Source organism: Anabrus simplex, chromosome 2 (genome assembly GCF_040414725.1).
Source record: "Anabrus simplex isolate iqAnaSimp1 chromosome 2, ASM4041472v1, whole genome shotgun sequence".
Taxonomy (NCBI): Eukaryota; Metazoa; Arthropoda; class Insecta; order Orthoptera; family Tettigoniidae; genus Anabrus; species Anabrus simplex.
In genome coordinates, this window is record NC_090266.1 from 976,520,186 (window position 1) to 976,541,812 (window position 21,627).

At 39.5% G+C, this 21,627-nt stretch overlaps 1 protein-coding gene across 3 annotated transcripts in view; it reads left to right on the plus strand.

Annotated features, from left to right (window-relative positions):
* Nucleotides 1–21,627, plus strand: part of LOC136864588 (ester hydrolase C11orf54 homolog) — a 216,341-nt gene that overhangs the window by 102,892 nt on the left and 91,822 nt on the right. For all 3 annotated transcript variants that reach the window (XM_067141789.2, XM_067141790.1, XM_067141788.1), the window contains one exon: nt 9,169–9,267. In XM_067141789.2, coding sequence (XP_066997890.1) covers nt 9,169–9,267 — 99 coding nt within the window. The remainder of the gene's footprint in view (nt 1–9,168; nt 9,268–21,627) is intronic.

Here is a 21,627-nt window from a genome sequence, read left to right on the forward strand (position 1 = left end):
AAACAAATAACCTAACTTATATGTACCACTGCGGTTTAAGTGAAGGTCATCTGAGCGCATATCCTAATCTTCTACCCACCCATTAGGAACTAGAAATTTCACTCCCAGTTTCCCACATACCAAACCCTTTTTTATTACTCTAATTTCTCAATGGTCAAGGCTCCATTCAAGTACCATCATGCAGTTCACATCCGCTATTTGCTACATTATCTTTTTATCGCTGTACTTAATTAGCACTCCTGAATCTGCTCCACTTCAACACAATGCTACTAAGGCTGCTATGTGTATAATATTCCTAAAAGAAACCTGTGTGTATTCTTTTAATTTAAGGTGAATTTTTTTTTAATCAGCAGGCTTTGGTATAAGAGTAGCTTGGATGATAGAGTGCTGCCCTTCTTAGCCCAAATTGGCAGGTTCAATCCTGGCTCAGTCCGGTGGTATCTGAAGGTGCTCAAATACGTTAGCCTCATGTTGGTATATTTACTGGCACATAAAAGAACTTCTGCAGGACAAAATTCTGCCACCACAGCATCTCCAAATCCATAAAAATAGTGAGATGAAAAACCATTAACAATTATTATTATTCATTCATTCATCTTTGCTAATCGGCCAACTAGGGACCACGATAAGCCTCACATTACATTCTGGCATTTGTTTATTTTTCGCTTGATCCACATCGTCTTCATTAGCTGACTGTGTTTAGCACAACGTTCTTCTTTCCATTTTGCACCAGTTGCCCCTTTTTTGTCCCGGAAAGTCCCAAAAGTCTTGATGGCTTCTCTGAAAAGATTTCGGTCTTGTGCATCTTCTGCTTGTATGCCCAGTTCTTTAAGATCTTTCTTGACATTAACACACCATGGCATTGCCGTTTTTGGTTTAGAGTCACATATATTGAAGACACATTTTGTCCAATCGAGAGTCGATCATCCATCGTATATGACCATAGAAGCAAACTCTGCCTTTACGCATTGTGACCGTGATCTTCTCTATCTTAGAGTATACTTCCTGCCTGGATTTTCTAATGTAGATGCTATTTTTGTAGTTTGGGTCAAATATGGTTTGTAGGACCTTTCTTTCTTTCCTCTCTAAAACTTGATTCCTGCTGCTATGGCCTCTTTGTCAAGTCCATTTTGCTGGATCAATTCCCCAATGTATTTAAATTTATTAACGCAGTTTATCGTTCCATATATGGTGTTTAGTTGTGCCGTATCATCTTTTATGTTCGACATTACTTCTGTCTTTTGAAAGGAAATTTGTAAACCTGATTGTTCTGCTGCTGTCTTCAACATTTTTATCTGTTCTGTTGCACATTCAAAATTTTCTGTCATTAGGGCTATATTATCAGTGAACGCTAAACAATATATTTTTACTCTGTTTTTCTTTGTCTCAATCAGTAAAGGTTTCTTTCTTTTAACGTCTTTCACCACTCCTTTGTTACCTTCTCAAGTATGCAGTTGATCAAAAGAGGTGACAGTCCATCTCCCTGTTGACTGCCGTCTTGATCAAGGGTTCAGAGAGACATCCTTGGAATTTTACTTTGGATTTGGTATTAGTTAGCATTGCTCTTATTATCACCAGCAGTTTCTCATCGACTCCCATTTCTGCAAGTATGTTAAGCAACGCATCATGGTCGATGGAGTCATATGCTTTCCTGAAGTCTACAAATGTCGATACATAGGTTTGACCTCTCAGCATATGGTATCTTATTATGGTTTTTAGGTTAAGTATTTGTTCTGCATTTGATTGGCGTTTCCGAAAACCTGCTTGGCATTCCCCGAGTTTGTGTTCAACTTGCTGTTCTAGTCTTTCAAGGATGGAAGGTGACAAAATCTTGTAAGCTACTGACAGAAGAGAAATACCATGGTAGTTGTTCACATCTCTTATATTTCATTTCTTGGGTAAAGGATGGATCATAGCTAGCTTCAAGTCCTCTAGTAGTTTTTCTTTTTCCCATCTATTTACAATGGTTTGGTGTAGGATGTCAGTTGCTTCTTCTGGGGCATGTTTCCACAGTTCTGCAATCATGGAGTCTTGTTATTTTACAGTCTCTTCATGTGGCATTTGAATTAATTGCGATTTGGTGGAGAAGTTGGCAGGTTTTGGCTCACTGGTTTATTTTGATGGGGTTGGCTGGTTTTTTTTTACGGTTTAGAAGGTCGTTAAAATACTTAGCTAAGATTTTGTAATTTTTTCATTTGATGTTGCAAGAGTTCCATTTTTCCTTAGAAAGCAAAGGGAAGGTGCTTTGTATCCTTGTACCTTCTTTTTAAAATTCCTGAAGTATTCATGGGTCTCACCTCTATTACTATAATAATAGTAGTAGTAGTAGTAGTAGTAGTAGTAGTAATAGTAGTACTGTAGTAGTAGTAGTAGTATTATGGCAGGGGAAAATCTTTTAAAGACACCACTCTATATGGGAGTTGGATTTCCACCAACTAAAAACCCCTGCCCTCTTCACTCAGTCCATTCTGGAACTGCTTGATGGCATGACATCAGAATGGAGTGATGTATATTATTAAGTTCTTCCTTTCTATTCTTTCTCCTTCGTCCCCATAATGCTTGTCGCTATTGCCTTCACTGTGTTCCAGGCAAGCGGGCTCTCCAACATGATCTGAACCAGAGTTCCTGGCGTGAGTCGTCGACCAAGTTGTTGGCAGGCTTTCCTTCGTTCTTCTTCCCATCGAACACAGCAGAAAAAAGTGTGTTCTACTGAATCCCTTTCAGAACAGTACCAACAACCATCTCCCTGCGTCTTTCCCATCTTCATGGCATATATGCCATATCTTCCATGTCCTGTCAGGATCTGTGAGATAGTAATCTACCTGCCGATGTCCACATTTAAGCCAGCCTCCTATGTCGGGTATTAGCTTTTTTGTCCATTGGCCAACATCGGTTGTGCCATCCCATCGGCCTTGCCAGTCTAGTAAGAGCTGGTTCCTCAAGGCTTTTTTTTCTTCAGCAGATATAGCCGCACCCCTTTCGTGCCAAAGTTTTCTCTCTACCACGAGGAGGTCAATGGGAATACTGGCAGCTACAACTTGTAAAGCTGCTGTTGAAACAGTTCGATATGCTCAGATAAGTCTGAGCAGCATTTTTCTGTGTAGTCTTTCCATAGCTCTCCGGTGAATCTTCCTCCTGAGTGCATTGTACCAGATAGGTGCAGCATAAAGTAAAATTGAATATACTGCAGAGCACATAATCTGTCTCTTAACTGTTCTTAGTCCCCTGATGTTAGGCATAAGTCTAGCTAATGCCAATGCCTTCTTCTCTGCCTTTTGAGTTACTGCCTTCACATGTGCACCAAATGTGCAATTCCTGTCGATAAGAACCCCAAGGTATCGTACAGACTTCCCTGGGATAATCACTGTATCATTTAATAAGAAGCGGACATTCTTCCAATTCCTGGAACCTTTCAAAATTACAGCCTCAGTCTTATGTGGAGCCAGTCTCAGTTTATTATTTACCATCCAAAGGTTAACTCATCTCAGTGATTCATTTACTCGGAAGGTCAGGTCCTCTACATTCTCTGCAATTACCACTATTGCAAGGTCATCTGCATAACCGATAGATGTTGTCCCTTTTGTCAGCTGCAGGCGTAGGATGCTATCATATAGAATGTTCCACAAGGTGGGTCCTAGGACAGATCCCTGTGGAACGCCAGCACTCATTTCAAGGTCTTCTAAATCATCAAGTCGTATTCTTCATCCTTTGAAGTACTTAGCAATTATTTGTTGTAGATACTGAGAAATGTTCTTCTTACGAAGTTCTCTCAAAATAATGCTCCAAGAAGCAGTGTTAAAAGCATTTTTGACATCTAGCGTTATCAAAACAGCCCATTTCTCACTGCTTTCTGCCTGTATTTGAATCACCCTCTCAATAGCGTGGGTTGTGGTTCTGCCCTTTCTAAATCCAAACTGGTTCAAAGAAAATCCTCCCTGTTGTTCAAATTCTTTCTCCAGTCTTGTTTTAATCAATCCTTCGTAAAGCTTGCTCAAGGTGTTTTATAAGCAAAGTGGCCTGTACGCTGATGGATCTAACGATAGTTTCCCTGCCTTCAATAACAGCACTAGCTTGGCTACTTTCCACTCATCGGGGAATTCACGCTTTTTCAGTAAATCATTGAAGACTGATAAGATCCAACCAGGTGCCACCTCAACTGCATACGTGATTGCTTCTTGTGGGATGCCATCTACACCTGGTGCCTTACCAGTCTTCATATTGCGTACTACCTCTTGTAACTCAACCACAGTAAACGGTTCTGCAACACTAAAATCTGATTCCATTTCAAGCCTGTCATTAGTACAAGGAAACAGCTCCATCGCTATGGCTTTCCTTCTATCAGCTAGGAGCTGAACTGGTACCCTGTTGATTAATCGACCAGTCACTATCTTATATCCTGCCCCCCAGATATCACTGTCCAGATCTTCACATAGCTTTTGCCAGAGATTTCTCTTAGAATCCTTTATTAGCTTCATTAGTTGCATCTTTGATGCCTTATAGTCATATTCTAATTGTATTAAGTTGACCTGGCTGATTCTTTTCCTAGATCTTGTAAGGATTCGTCTCTTACAATTGCAGTCTTTCCTTTGCATGTCTATTTCATTGTTCCACCAGTAAGGGGCACATGTTTTATATTTTGTTGATCCCCTCAGTCGGCTGGTCCTACAAGCATCTTTAAGAACAGCAGTTACATGTTTTAGAGTATGTTGCGCTGTATCTACAGTTTGTAACATCCATTCGATTGCAATTTTTAAAATTTCCCAGTTATAATTCCACACCGTTTTCGTGATATCATTAAGCTTCTTCGATCCCTTAACTTGAAAATAAATGAAACAATGGTCGCTGAGAGATTCATCTTCCATAACTTCCCAGTCAACAATGCATGATGCTATACCCTGCGTTGAGCAGGTGACGTCTATGAAAGACTCTGAGCTCCCTCTGGAAAAAGTTGAAAAAGTTGGTAAGATTCCAGTGTTATGAACCACCAAGTCTAGGGTCGCTATCCATTCCGCCCAATATTCTCCCCTACGATCTGCAGTTGGTGCCCCCCACAGAGGCGACTTGACATTTAGGTCTCCCAGAATGATAGATTCAATACCTGACGCCATAGAATCCTGATCTATTACATCTACCTCAGCTTTGAAAATATCAAAAGGGATGTTAGGAGAGATATAACAACAATAAATCTGACATTGCTGAAGTTGAATGCACAAATATCCTTCTTCAGCCCTTATGTTTAGCACCTCCAACTTATCATTTAAAAAATATGCAGCTACATCACATCTTTTGTCCGTGAACCAACCACCTTCAGCTATTCGCCTTCTGTTTGGCTCGCTAACAAGCACTAAGTCTACTTTCCTTTCCAAGGCTGTTGCATACATAATGTCATGACTGTCAGGTTTCCTCATGAGATTCGCCTGCAGTATGTCCATTATTGGTCCTTTAAATTAAACTTCCTTGCCTTTAATAACTTCCTGTAAGTAGGGCATTTCATTTGATCTGAGCGGTGGCCTTCTACTTGGCACGTGGTGCAAAACGAATTGTTCCCACAATCCTTCGCCAAATGGCCTTCTTGTCCACAATTTAGACAGCTCCAAGACCAGTCATTCTTAACATCGCACTGTGGCGCTTTATGTCCAAATCCAAGACATTTACAACACCTTGCAACTGTAACTCTTTTCTTCACCAGACAGGTTGCCCAGCCTACATTTATTTTCTTTTTCTTTAACAGTATTTTCGATGGTTCCGTTGGCAAGATTACGGTAGCTAGCATTCAGATTTCCAAACCTCCCCGGTATTACAGACGTAATATTGATCTGTGATTCTTCAACAGCAGCTTCTAAGGAGAGTGCTGCTCTAAGATAATTTTCATTTAGATCCGGATCCATACCATACACTAGAATTGTTGTATCCTTCCTCTTTGTTGAAACCTCCAATTCCTTGACATTTTTAATTATTTCACGTTATAATACGTCAGCCTTTCCTTTGCCTTCTACAGTAAGTATTAGGCCATCCTTTGCTGTTTTTCTTATTCGTTTTATTTTAACGCCAATTTTTTTTTATGTTTACCCCTTTCTTTACTGTTTTGAGCAATTTGGCATACGTTTTGCCAGCAGCTTTGCACATAACTGTTTCCTGAGTATTATTATTTAAGGGTTTCTTTATCGATGTTAACCCCCCAGAAACAGTCTGTTTTACCTGTGTTTTACTCGGCTCCAAGCACCCTATTTCAATATCACTCTTACGAAACATCCATTCCAAGATTTTCCTTGTATAATTCTGGTCAAGACTATCCGGGGTAGTTATCAGCACCTTCTTTCTTGCATGAGTCTCAATTATCTCCTTCCAGTGGGTGCGACATGAATACAGGCTCTGCAGGTCATTTACTCCATCCTGATTAAATGAATATGGTATTACATACACATATCACAGCTTATCCCGCTCTCCTCCTGAAGGTGCGCAGGAATTCCGTCTTACCTTCCTCCAGGTTAGAGTTCAGCAAGTCAGAGATTTCTGAATGCATATTCTTCATGCTTCTCATAATTCCATCCTCCTCTGTAAGATGTTTGGGATTTACAACCATTGAAAATGAAATCGCGTATGGTTTTTAGTGTCGGGAGTGTCCGAAGACATGATTGGCTTGCCAGGTGCAGGTCTCTTGATTTGACTCCCATAGGCGACCTGCGCGTCGTGATGAGGATGAAATGATGATGAGGACAACACACACACTCAGCCCCTGTGCCAGCGAAATTAACCAATAATGGTTAAAATTCCCGACCCGACCGGGAATCGAACCCGGGACCCCTGTGACCAAAGACCAGCACGCTAACCATTTAGCCATGGAGTCGGACACAACCATTGATATATCCCAATCAGTCAATTTCCCAATATTTCGAGAGATGACGTGCATATTACTATAAACACAGTCAGGCCATTCCTTATCCAAAAGCTTCGCAAAATCTTCAAAGCACGTAGCTTCCAAGAGGGTCTCCTCTATATCTAGCATTCTGTCACTGAATTGCTCCTGTGTCCCAACATCACGGATTATTTTATTACTAAAGGTTACTGTTCCAAATCACTCCTAACCTTTGGATCTTCATTCATATCAAATTGTTCCCATTCCCATGAATGACTACGAATAATTTCTGCCATTTGTCCCATTTCTTTAATACCTTTCTTTATCTCCGCTTTGGTATTAGGAGTCATCTTAACTGATGCTAATAAGTCTTCACTATACTTGACTAACTTCTCAATTTCTAGTTGCATCCCCTGTAATCCTACTCTTTGGTTTGTAGTCTTCGTACTCTGTAGTTCCATGGTTATGTCCTGGTCCTCATCCGACATAGTAACTATGGTCACCGCCCGCTTCACACCGCTAAGCTCTCCCGCTTGTGAAAGGCCTTGGTTTTCTAAATCTATTTCAACCTCTCTGAATTTGACATTGCTACGCTCAATACCTCTACTCTCTTTTCTCTTTGAGGACATAACCTTAAATCATTTAAAGGAGTATAAATGACTTATTTACCTTGACAGAAAAGGGATGCCTCTTTGGCTCTTCAAAGAGAGATAATACCACATACTGAAGAACAGCACTTCCACTTATAATCACATCGATACACAGCCTTTAAAAACAACACTTAATTAAGCAAATATGCGGAGCTTTGCAGTATTCCATGACGTATGCAGCAGTTGGCAGTAGCAGCAGCAGCAGCAGCAGCAGCAGCAGCAGCAGCAGCAGCAGCAGCAGCAGCAGCAGCAGCAGCAGCAGTAGTAGTAGTAGTAGTAGTAGTAGTAGTAGTAGTTCATTTTGAGGGGATGTGGAGTAGGTCTATTACCAGTACAGTCTTGGAGGTAACTGACCCATTTCTTCACGAACCCAAAAGTTACAATTCACCCAGTATGTCAGATTTCATATTAAGAATCTTATTTACCAAAGTCCAAACATTTCACTTACAAATCCCATCAGTTTTCAGAATGCTACAAAATATTTAAATAGAACTGTCATTGTAAGTTTTGTCTGTGTTAGCACAATATATATATATGTATATAAATATAATTTTTTAAGAACTCTTTCACAAGAAAAATCAAGGACATATGATGAATATTTTCATCTGTGCCCAGACCCCCAGACATGATGTAAAATTTTATAACATTCCAGGATAAATGAGGATTTATGGTAGCCTTAATTTAATTAATCATGTGGGTACCTGCCATGACATCCTTGTTTTTCAGCCATGGACCATGGACCTAGTCTTTTTTTTATGACAGTTGAGCTACCAGTTGCTATGAAATAGGAATTCAGGTGGCTTGGACTACCCATTCCACTGATGGTCCCTAAACTGTTTTTGTGAGAAAATTCTCAGTAGGACTGTGAGCAAGTTAGCACAGCAACTTGCTTCACAAAAAATTACTGAATAGACTCACACTATTCTTAGGAGTCTTGACTTCTGCTTGGCAGGACAAGGATTCCTTGGAAACACCTTGATGAATGAAATGGAATTCAATGAAGTAGACCATTCCAAGTACAAGTACTTAATTAGTATGTGTCTCTCAAGGATTATGGTATAGTGAGAGAGATGCCTTGAATTCACAGTTGCAACCTACTGTATTTTATTTAAATGAATTGAGTTAGCAGATAAACCTATCTTTAAATTGCTGTTTTCATGCTGGCTTAACTGTACAGGAGGGAAAACTGGGTGGACCCTTGATATCATACATAAACTGGCTGTAACAGACAAGAAAGTAGTGAGAATGGTTGCTAATTCAAAAAAAATGGGCAGGAAGGTATTTGTAGTGAAGATATAAATGCTAAGATAAGAATGAACTTGTTGGATGAAGCTGTACTTATGAACCACCTTCAGTGGTCAGGCCATGTAAGGCAAGTGGAGCATGTTAGGTTACTGAGGAGAATACTGGACTTTACCGTGGGAGGGTAAGAAAAGCAGAGGGAGGACCTAAGAAATTATTTCAAGGTTAGAGAAATAGAAGCGGAAGAGGCCAAGTGCTGTTTTTGGAGATGCTTCGTTCATTTACTGAGGTTTGCTGACTGAATGCTTAAAGACATAACGGTACACTTTACTATGAAGATGGATGTTTGTATGTGAGGATATTTGTATCCTTATTTGAACAAATTTATAACTCTACGTATGTTTTCTTGTTTGTTTCCAGTTCTTCAAAGTGGTCTGAAATACAACTTCTCTGAAATAAACTTGGAGGTAGTTGAATGTCCTGATCTCACCAAACCACCGTTTACCCTTGCATGTAAAGGTATGAGATACTGTATTCACTTCTTCAGCATTCTATTTGAAGATGTATGAACTATTTAACATTTAATTGAAACTTGTGTTTCCTTCAGAAGCAAGTACCATATTTCTCCGAATCCAAGATGACCCTGAATGCAAGACAACCCCCACTTTTTCCTTCAAAAAAATTTCAAGCTTAAAAAGTGCTTTGTAAAATCACATGAATGCCTTTCTTGTACAGTATGCATTTTAGACTATCTTCATCTTCACACCAGTGCCGAACAACATTGGCTTTAGTTATGCCATGATTTTTTTTTGGGCTGCACAGTTATATTTTATTATTGTGGGTTTAATAACCATTAACTTAAAATTGGCATCATAATATCAAAGAGAACCAGTTGAAAATTTGCCGGCAATACCTGTTCCACATCTCTTTACAATATGACAGTCTACCAGAAAAATTTTCCTGCTGTCTATAAAACTTGTTACTTTTACTCAGCGTCATGTACAACCGGCTGCCGCTACACGCATGTCTCTCTTGCCGGGTTTGGCCGACATCAACAGCTAGCGATATATGGGCCTAATAAAGATGCAGACATTGAAAGTCAACAAACAAGTTTATTACATTGTGGTATGGCCATTCTGCCCTTGTGTTTTTCGTGCACATACCTCACAATTTCATCTTTGACCTTTTTAAAGCGTCCTTGTTGCAGGCCACTGAATGCATTTTTTGTACAGTATGCATTTTTAAGCTATCTTTGTTTTCACGCTAACACCGAATATTGGCTTTAGTTAGGCCTATGCTGTATTTTCTTGCAGCTGCACAATTATTCTTCATTACTGCATATTTAATAACAATTAACTTAAAAATTGGCATCATAATGTTGATGAAAAACTGTAGAAAATTTGCTGGCAATACCTGTTCCACATAGTTTTACAATACGACGCTCCATCGCGAAAATATTCCTGCTGTCTGTAAAACTTAATTTAACTAAGCATTAGGTACAGTAGATGTGTTATAACTCTGCCACTGAGTAGCCATGGCCTTTCTAAGAATTTGAAGGCTCGCATGTTTTGATGCCGTTCTGCAGATTAGAGAAACGTTCTTGTAGAGGCTAATAGAATGTCATTCTCACTTCACTATTTCCCAAGATCCAGTGATGTTACACAGAGGTACTGGACAACCGGTTGCCGCGGCTAGCAATGTGTAATAAAGAGGCGGACGTTGATTGTCAATGAGTTTTGTGTGTGCACGCACGGGGGGTGGGAGGAGGGGGTAAAAAAAAAGCAGTGTGGTTTCCATGGTAGCTGCCAGTGGTGTTCATTGCTGTTAGGTCATGAATTCAAGATGGACGACCCCTGATTTTTCACATGACATTCTGAGAAAAAGAAAAAAAAGTCTTAGATTCGGAGAAATACAGTATGTTGTGACCAAATGTAACAAAGATCCATCAGTATTTACTTATTCGTTGTTGTCATATTTTCCTCAAGTTGAGAATATATACATTTTGGATGAAGAATTTTTCTTCACATTTTGTTACGACTATGTGATTGAAAAAAAGAAATGTCTCCTAATTTAGTTGCTCTGTGCTTTTAATTGTTAAGACAATGTTTGTATGTACTGTAACAGTAAATATGGTACTTTGATGAGCATGAGTCAGACGCAGGGCGTGTACCGTTCTGATTGAAGTGCATACAGAGGGAGAGGGTTTTTCTTTTGAAAAAAATTCTTAAGTTTTTTTCTGAGTTTATTAATAAGTTCAAAATCATATCACCTCTGTACAGAAGAAACAGTGGGAAGTGTTCTTTCCTCGTCCTAGGGTTGGCAATGTCCCAGAATTCCGGCTGCTCCGCTCCTCTCTGCACCATTGAACCACCACTCCTCCCTCGATGGAAGTTCTTGAAGATCTTGAATTTCTAGAAGATCCATGCGATGTCTAGAAGATCCATGTGGTGTAGAAGTAAGGGCGTTGAGATAGACCACGTAAATGATAAACGTGAACGAACATCGTTAAGCCTTGGACGTGTTAATGCGAAAAGCGGCTTCTGCGCAGATGAAAAAAAAGATATAGCAATGGTTTTGACAAAGTTCGTAACACATAGGAACTGTATAATTGAAGAATTATCACACGGTAGAATGTCGCTGAAATCTATCCTGTGTTATGCCATTAATCATTTGAAATGAATTCTATGCGGCAAAACGTCACTAAGCTCGAATAAGCACATAAGTTTAACACTCGGAAATTAAACTCATAAAATGAATAGCCACTTGAAACTTGTTGTCGAATGTCAATAAAGTCAACCTAATAAATAGCCACCTACAGTTTGTGATACTTGGCATAATCTGAAGTTATTCCACACGACATATTTCTGAGTCTGAACACTGTTCAATGAAATCAATTGGATTGAAATGAAATAAGAATCTTTCACTCGTGAAGTTAATCTTGTTCACGCATGTTGATGAAAAAATAAAGTGAGATTGATCATTTATCACCAGTCCTTAGTTCGAATGTTCGTAGAGTTGAAAAATGCACAGTTCAAATACACAGTCTACAGTCCATCATCTACAAGATATTTACACAGTTTAGAGAATTATCTACACACGAAATTGTAAGTTAGTGACGTAGTCACTAAGTTCAAGTTAATTCTGTACTCAATCACTTGTTAATGTTTGCCACTTGAGGAATTCTAAGTTAAAACACAGTCACGTCAATGAGATTTCTCGAAATATTCAATCACTTCGTAAGGAGCAAAGACTGTTCCAAATCCTATCACTGTCCACAACATTAACTTTGAATTATGAGCACTTGGAAAAATAATCGCAAGTCTTAGACATTCATTCAGAATAAACATTCATTTGAGAATATTAAGAGTTTGATGAAGCACAATTTATATCACTCTCCGTTGTAGCAGAATTCTATCACTCACGAGGTAAAGAAAATTGTAAAGTCCACACTCGACGCTACGGAATTAAAAGTCCAGGACTCGACGAAATATGACAATCACTTCATGTCGTATCGCAGTCCCCACAAGCCGACCGCTCGCTGCTAGCCGCACGAACTCCACTGCGATACACACTGGTCTGCTGAGGTAAGCAGCTCTCCATTTATACCCGATCCACGCCAAGACATGCCTTCACATCTCGCTCCACAACTTCGTTGTCTCTTGTCGGATTTTTATCAAACCTTGTAGGAATGGGGATAAGATATCGGGCTACACGATGATGTGGTTGATTTTGTCTAGTTATTATCGCGGGGAAAGTTATTAACCAAAGAAACTCAAGGAACATTCCATACTGATCTAGGCTCTCTTGGTGTTACGGAGAGGCAGGCTGTGACGTCACTCTGCTCTACGTCACACACAGCTGTTGCTTGCTGTTCCAGTCTGTCTTCCGCCGCTGGGCCAGCGCGTAACGCAAAGTTTTAAATTTAATTACGGGGACTTAGTTCCGTACCGCTGTTCCCGGTACAATACTATAATATACAGTGGTATGGTTGGGTGGATTTTGAATATTTTTTGCATGTGGAGGTAGCAAACAAATGATTTTTACACATTTTAAAATGTACTGATTGAAAGTCAATCAATCAATCAATCAATACTGATCTGCATTTAAGGCAGTCACCCAGGTGGCAGATTCCCTATCTGTTGCTTTCCTAGCCTTTTCCTAAATGATTTCAAAGAAATTGGAAATTTATTGAACATCTCCCTTAGTAAGTTATTCCAATCCCTAACTCCCCTTCCTATAAATGAATATTTGCCCCAGTTTGTCCTCTTGAATTCCAACTTTATCTTCATATTGTGATCTTTCCTACTTTTATAAACGCCATTCAAACTTATTCGTCTACTAATGTCATTCCACGCCATCTCTCCACTGACAGCTCGGAACATACCACTTAGTTGAGCAGCTCTTCTTCTTTCTCTCAATTCTTCCCAACCCAAACATTGCAACATTTTTGTTCAAACCGGCACCACCCTCTAGGTCCCCGGTGCAACCTAGGGATGATGGGTTTATAACCTTACCCACCAGAGTGAGAGGAAAAGAGAGAGGAAAAAAGAGCGAGAGAGAGAGAGAGAGAGAGAGAGAGACCCTGGTGAGAAGGTTGCTAGCGTGTCCGCCCCAAAATAGAAGTTCAAGCGAACACGAGGGAGAACGATGGGCACAAGTAAAACAACCAAACAAAGGTCCAAACACAATAAAATAACATGAAACCTTAGAAATTACCCAAAGGATGAAGTTACCACACTTACCGAAAGCAGCGGAGGAAGACGACTTAAGGCCGTGGAAGTAAATACTCAAGAAAATTGGTGACAGTGCTCCACCGAGCGTGGCGGATGGAATCAAAAGAACTTTAATTGAAAAGTAAATTGGAGGTAACAAATTAAATCTTTAAGCTGAGAAAACCTAGGTTTATTTTAAGAGGAAAAACCATAATCAGTAAATAAATCCAACGTAAAGCTGAAAAGGGTGAAATGTAAATAACAGTTAAAGATAATAAAATTAATCAGAAAATACCTGGTATAGTTTGGAAATAATTAACACATTAGTAATCAACAATTAAGAAAAGTAGATATTCTTTAACAGATAATAAATTATTATTATTATTATTATGAAAACAACGAAATAAGAAAAGGAAAGGTTGACCTCCGTACCTTAATGTTTGGTTAAAATAAAATGTGATTTGAAAACAACAGCGAGCAAGTCGACCTCCTTACATTGATACTAGCTTGAATAAGGTTAAAATAATATGTGATCGATCACGGATAATTAATTAATTAAAAATACCGTACTCAGTTAACAAGGTTTTCAGTTAAATTAACAGTCAACGCGGCCGCTTCTCATGATTACCATAATTAATTCGTTCAATTTCCACCGAGGACAGTTTCCAAGATATATAGAAATTTTACATAGAAATTACACAACCACCCGGACCAAGAAAAGGTAAAACAACATTAAAGAGTGGCCAAAAATTAATTAATGAACTTTTAAAAACAGCAAACGATACACACAACACAAAAATATATAATTCAAGATCCACACAGGATCCATGCGCCTGACTACAACATCAAAATCTCGACAATAATTACCCACACAAAACTGTTGCCAAGGTAACAACCAAACAAAAGCAACGCCTCCAAAAAAAACAAGGAGGAAAACAGGCTAGAGAAAATAATTCACAGAAAACCCCAGGGGGGGGAAGAAAACATACCCAACAAAGGGGAAAACAAATCACAGGAATGCAAACAGAAACCCCGAGGAAAGCTAAACCCGCTATCTTGGAGACTGTACCTTGGTTCACAAGGAAAGTTACAATTTAAGGTGCAAAAAAAACTTATATTTTAATTTTAAATTAAATATCCCAATTCAGTTCACTGTGGACCTTCCACGTTAGTGTGATTAGTTGCCGAAACTGATTTTCAGACTTTCATAACCGCACACGCCAATAAGTACCAATTTAACGACGAAGTTCAATTCGTTATTATTATTATTATTATTATTATTATTATTATTATTATTATTATTATTATTATTATTATTATTATTATTATTATTATCATATTTCCTGAAATCGTCGAAAATACCAAAATCCTCTTCTGGACGGCGCTTAAGAAGTTTCAAACACTGGTAACATACCTTTGGTGGTGAAGAAATTTTGAGAAATCCAAACCTGGCCATTGTTGATGAAGGAAGCCGCCACTAGGCCAGCAAACGAGACCTTGTTAGCAAGAATCCAGGAGAAATATAGTTGCAAAAATATAATCCAAGCAAATGGTAGGAGGTCTCCAACTAGTCTAACAAGGGTATATCCCCGTTAATCAGGTATTTACGGTGGTTTTAAGATAATCCACCACTGCATGGCGTAACACACACTCACACTCCCGTCCATGATGGCTGCCAGAAGCGAACTAACTCTCGCGTCAGGAAGCGAGGTGGAGGCAAGTCTCCTTGGTAGCAGGCGGACGCATGCGCAGTTATGCGCAGCCATACACGAAGCCAGAACGATGGCGCGCTGCATACAGTAACTTAAAAAGGTATATTGGCGAAAAGCCGATTGACACAAATTTCCCATGGTACAAGACCAGTCCAAAAAGGTTATAAAGGGAGGCTCACACTACTTAATACTGTCTCAGCCCTCCCGCCCCGAAACGACAACAAAATCTCATGCATATGTCATCGATGATGTGGTGGTCACACATAAACTAAATTTGGGTGAAGTAGTCCAACTGAAAACGACCACCAGGATAAACTAGTTTCAATTAGGAGTCCACATGACCAGGTTAATTGTTTAAGACACAGTTCCATATTACATTGTTTTCCAAAATAATTGGCGGGGTGCGATGAACATCAGTGTCCAGAAACGTTAATCGAGCACTCAAAAAATCACCAGAGTAATATTTTTCACCAAATAGAGAGCACAATGACCAGAGTTCACAAAATCTTCAGGTGCACCTGATATACTTAGGTTCAATGCATCACACGTTAATACAGTGTCCAACAATAAACAAGTTCAACGTTGAGGTTAGGCATTTCCTACATAAATCTCAGGTATACCAACCGAAATCAAACGAAAACCACATGATTATTACGGCACGCGTCCAGGTTATTTCCTAAAGCACGGTGGTAAATTAATTTTAATGCTAGAATACTTTTACGAGTCTCCTTTCGTATTAAGAAAGTGCATGATCTCGTGTTGCAAATAAGCGACACCAGGAGAATGGAACGCACAACGGGATCAGAGGAGGACCAAAGGAGGCGCAATTGGTGAATGTAATCTTCAATATAAGTGAACCGCAAAATCTAGATCAATACAGTTTTGTTACGCTTGATTGAGTCAGGGCCAAGGTACACCGCTCGGAACACAGAGCACACCAAAGGTACACAAAAGTGGGTAGTCACAGAGTAAGTAAAAGTAATACACGGAGTATCCATAATACCGGAATGGAACGAGCAACTACACCCATCACCATAGCCAAGCGAGACCTCAAACTTCAACACTCGGTTCGGTTAGCAGTCAAATACCCTGGTTTTAAAACTACCACCAAACAATAGCTCATAATCAAGAGCATCAACCACAACATAAGGTGCCCTAACCACAGTGTCAAATAGCAATTTTCCACAGAAGCCCAAATCAGATGCACTGAGTGAAACAACGCCTAGCTTACAAGTACCATCACGACAGTACAACGTCTTACCACCACTAGCTAAACGTAAATAAATATGACATAGGTCAAGAAAGTTTTTCATCTAGACAAAGGTCATTACACAGGCATACACCAATGAAAGCAGGTTAAGTCAAAGTTTTAGAATTTAGTAGATATAGGGCTACGACACGGTGAAGAATCAACCACTAACAGATTCCAAAATCCACTGACAAGGGCATTAAGAAAATTTTCACAAACACAGGTTCAACTTCCCACATCAAAATACACCACCTAGTTGAATAAGAGTAAGGACAAGCAACCAAAACGCAATTGATAAATCTAGCTTCAAGAAGTCAGGGTTAGGGTATTAAATATGGAAAATCCAAGGCTTAAAAGGGTAAACATGTTTAGAGCAAGGGAAGGATTGACTGGACCGCTTGGAGACTTCTTAAAATATCCAGATGGAGGGTTTGCGAATAGTCTGTCATCGACAACAGATCAGCCGAGCAACACCAAGCAACCGGACACATCATTAGTCACTAATAAGCGACATGGACTTAACGGAACAGAAATAGGGATAGAAGAACCACAGGAGGGACACAGACTGGAATCAGTAACCAACCTACTACGCAGAACCTCAAATACAATTCATTTCACAATGGCCACCCTATCAAATTAAAAGGCAAAGTAAAACCTCAGATCGGAAGACCAAAATGGAAAATATCGAGCAGTGACGCACACAACGTACACCACCGGATACCCAATAGGGTCTCGGCATTACCCGGTCTATAAATACGTGACTTTCCCATCACACTGTCCCAATACGGCCACAGGTACCTTCTCCTATCCACCAGGAGAGCAAGCAAATAAAACATAAGTGGCGGAATACGAGGCGAGTCCATGGAAAATGCTCACAGTAGCATGAAGAAGGCAGTACTCTACAAGTAGACCCCATAATTTACTCGCAGGAAGATTCCAGTACCGACTAAGGGAGCACTACTCCGTCCCATACCAGAGTAGCGAACCCATAGCACGGTAAGATGACAAACACCAATGTCAACAGACACTAAGAGATCCACTGAGAAAAATAAAACACCATAGAGTGGCAGGTAAAATTAAAATGAGCTTTACAGTAGAAGAAATTACAGACACGACGACATCAGATCAATAGGAAATGCATGGAGACAGGGAAAGAAGAACCCGAGCATACCAAACAGACACATTACTGAAAACCAACAAGCTAATTCTGAGAGTAGTAGATTCATATAGAAGAAATGGCCATATCCACAGAACACGGAGGTAAATTAAAGACAGACACGAACACTGCCCATACCAAGGTGCCAACATCACCAAATAATACAACACAGCAAATAACCCAACCATGATAAACCACACCGGACATGCGTCAGCCCCACAAAGGGATTAAAGGAACACAAACCGTCCTCAACAACATGCCGTGAAGTCATCATGCCACCCCAGAATAAATCCCCAAAAACAATCCACGGTACCGTCACAACACAACCACCTTACATGTGTCCAAAGCCATCCCAATCAAGGTTCAAAAGGGCATATACCACCCCTCAGACAGAGGATCATCAACAACACAACACAAGACCCAATAAGCAGATATGGTTGGGAATATTTGAACCCACAACCCAAAGGAATTAGATAAGTACCAATAGGTTAACAAAATTTTCGAAATACATATTCCAGGTACATAATTACCACGGCAGTGCACGATACCAAAATGGAGAGAATAATCAGGCATAAGAAACACCAAATTACCAAGTAACGTTTACACCAGGATGAAAACCAAAGCAGTAGTTCAGAAAAGGTCAGTTAGATTAATTAATACACAGCAAGACAAGTTACGAGTAGGAAAACTTGAAGTGGCCCAGACACCAGATAAATGTACTTCAACTAGTTGATAGGTTACACGAGGAAGATGGTTCACGACACAGCAGAAATAGCTAAACACGTCCGACCAATAATCAGGAAGGGGAAAACCAGTTAAAACCATAACAGCTCAGGCACAAGGCCAACTAATTATTCCAACCTAATACCGGCCAACATGGCCCAACCATAACTGATAACTGCCTCAAAAACAGTTGGCAGAAAGGATAACTCCAATCACAAACCAAGACCAGGCATACATACATATTCACGGATAGGATGATGAAATGAAAGGACACTCATGCCGACAACACACAGCACTCAGCCAAAGCACAAACACACAGAAGCTCAGTAATGATTGAGTCACATCATATAGGCAGATTCAATATACCAAATTCCACACAAGGATGGGAACACGTCTCTAGTAACAGGTCAAATAACCCAGACATGATCACACAAGGGTGCATATATAATGGCACACTAAAAGCCAACTACACTTCAGAAAACAGAAACTTAAACCAAATTTAAAGAAATAATAATAGACAAGTAAGGTTAAGCAATTTCCAAATTAAAAACCAACAAAAGAGCACTGAAGCATCACAGGCTAGATTAATTTTAAGATACCATGATGTTGCTCACCAGATTATCAGCTACTGACAGCAAAGAACGGTTACTGGCATGAAAACAACAGTGGTTAGCCATAAGTTAGTAGGGGCAAATAAATTTATACACCACCCAAATTAAAGGCAAGCACATACAATCATCAGCCTCAAGGTATCAGGCCTGATATAATACCAAACAGAGGGAGTAGCACATCACCGTACAATTCAGCCCATAACCTTTTACACATATAATTAGCCACAGTTGGACATGCCTAGTAGTTAGGTCAAATTATTGATCAGTATCACACTCCAGAGTTAACGCAGTTGAAAATATAAATTTAGAAGATAAATAAACGGTTAGCACGTTCACCACCGAGGTACCATACAGGAAATATGCTGGAAATGATAGCAACAACATTAAGTCTGGGAGCTAAAAGCAAGGCCAGAATAGATAACGCAATAAAATGCTCCCAGGACACACTATGTCACTCTCCAAAAGCAACCAAGCAAACTTCACATAATATAATGATCAGAAAAGCTCTCCACGATAAAACCAGATTAATTCACACCGAAATCGCAACCACAGTATGCAGGTAGGCAGCAAAAATACAAGGTTGACAGCCAGTACTCATAATACAGGACATGTACTCAGCGGTAGTACACCAGTAGCCCAGAGTCAACCAAGTCATACTCCATTACAAGTTGTTCAATTATTTCAACTTCCACCAACCCCGAATAATTAATTGCATGCAGTCACTCACCAAATCCGCCAGGAAAAAGGAAGGAAAATTTACAGGTCACCTCGAAACAGCAAGGCAGAAGCAGAATTCGCAGCACAGGTACCTATAGGGTTTCAAGATCGTAATCAGCAAGTAGGTTAGGTCCTAACAGCACAGCATAAGCACAGTTGAAAGCAACAGGGAACTCCAAATCGCAAGTACATGAAACAAATAACGTAGGGAATTACACAAGATCCTTGCATTTCCTTTTACAGTAATAGTTAACAATAACCAATTATTTTCTTAGAATTTGATTTCCACTCGCCAACATTCAATATAGCACTGCAGTGAGCAAGGGAGACGGGAAGGGAAATAGGCTGCACGAGGCAGAAACAATTGATACCAGGCAGCAGAGCCACGATTAAACAACAACAACAACAACCATCACAGCTCGGGTAACACTCCAGCTGGGTTCAGAACAACAGTGGAACAACAAAACCACCACTGCTCTGATACCACTCAAACCGGCACCACCCTCTAGGTCCCCGGTACAACCTAGGGATGTTGGTTTTATAACCTTACCCACCAGAGTGAGAGGAAAAGAGAGAGGAAGAAAGAGCGAGAGAGAGAGAGAAACCCTGGTGAGAAGGTTGCTAGCGTGTCCGCCCCAAAATAGAAGTTTAAGCGAACACGAGGGAGAACAATGGGCACAAGTAAAACAACCAAACAAAGGTCCAAACACAATAAAATAACATGAAACCTTAGAAATTACCCAAAGGATGAAGTTACCACACTTACCGAAAGCAGCGGAGGAAGACGACTTAAGGCCGTGGAAGCAAATACTCAAGAAAATTGGTGACAGTGCTGCACCGAGCGTGGCGAATGGAATCAAAAGAACTTTAATTGAAAAGTAAATTGGAGGTAACAAATTAAATCTTTAAGCTGAGAAAACCTAGGTTTATTTTAAGAGGAAAAACCATAATCAGTAAATAAATCCAACATAAAGCTGAAAAGGGTGAAATGTAAATAACAGTTAAAGATAATAAAATTAATCAGAAAATACCTGGTATAGTTTGGAAATAATTAACACATTAGTAATCAACAATTAAGAAAAGTAGATATTCTTTAACAGATAATAAATTATTATTATTATTATTATGAAAACAACGAAATAAGAAAAGGAAGGGTTGACCTCCGTACCTTAATGTTTGGTTAAAATAAAATGTGATTTGAAAACAACAGCGAACAAGTCGACCTCCTTACATTGATACTAGCTTGAATAAGGTTAAAATAATATGTGATCGATCACGGATAATTAATTAATTAAAAATACCATACTCAGTTAACAAGGTTTTCAGTTAAATTAATGGTCAACGCGGCCGCTTCTCATGATTACCATAATTAATGCATTCAATTTCCACCGAGGACAGTTTCCAAGATATATAGAAATTTTACATAGAAATTACACAACCACCCGGACCAAGAAAAGGTAAAACAACATTAAAGAGTGGCCAAAAATTAATTAATGAACTTTTAAAAACAGCAAACGATACACACAACACAAAAATATATAATTCAAGATCCACACAGGATCCATGCGCCTGACTACAACATCAAAATCCCGACAACAATTACCCAAACAAAACCGTTGCCAAGGTAACAAAGAAACAAAAGCAACGCCTCCAAAAAAAACAAGGAGGAAAACAGGCTACAGAAAATAATTCACAGAAAACCCCGGGGGGGGGGGGGGGGAGAAAACATACCCAACAAAGGGGAAAACAAATCACAGGAATGCAAACAGAAACCCCGAGGAAAGCTAAACCTGCTATCTTGGAGACTGTACCTTGGTTCACAAGGATAGTTACAATTTAAGGTGAAAAAAAAAAACTTTTATTTTAATTTTAAATTAAATATCCCAATTCAGTTCACTGTGGACCTTCCACGTTAGTGTGATTAGTTGCCGAAACTGATTTTCAGACTTTCATAACCGCACACGCCAATAAGTACCAATTTAACGACGAAGTTCAAATC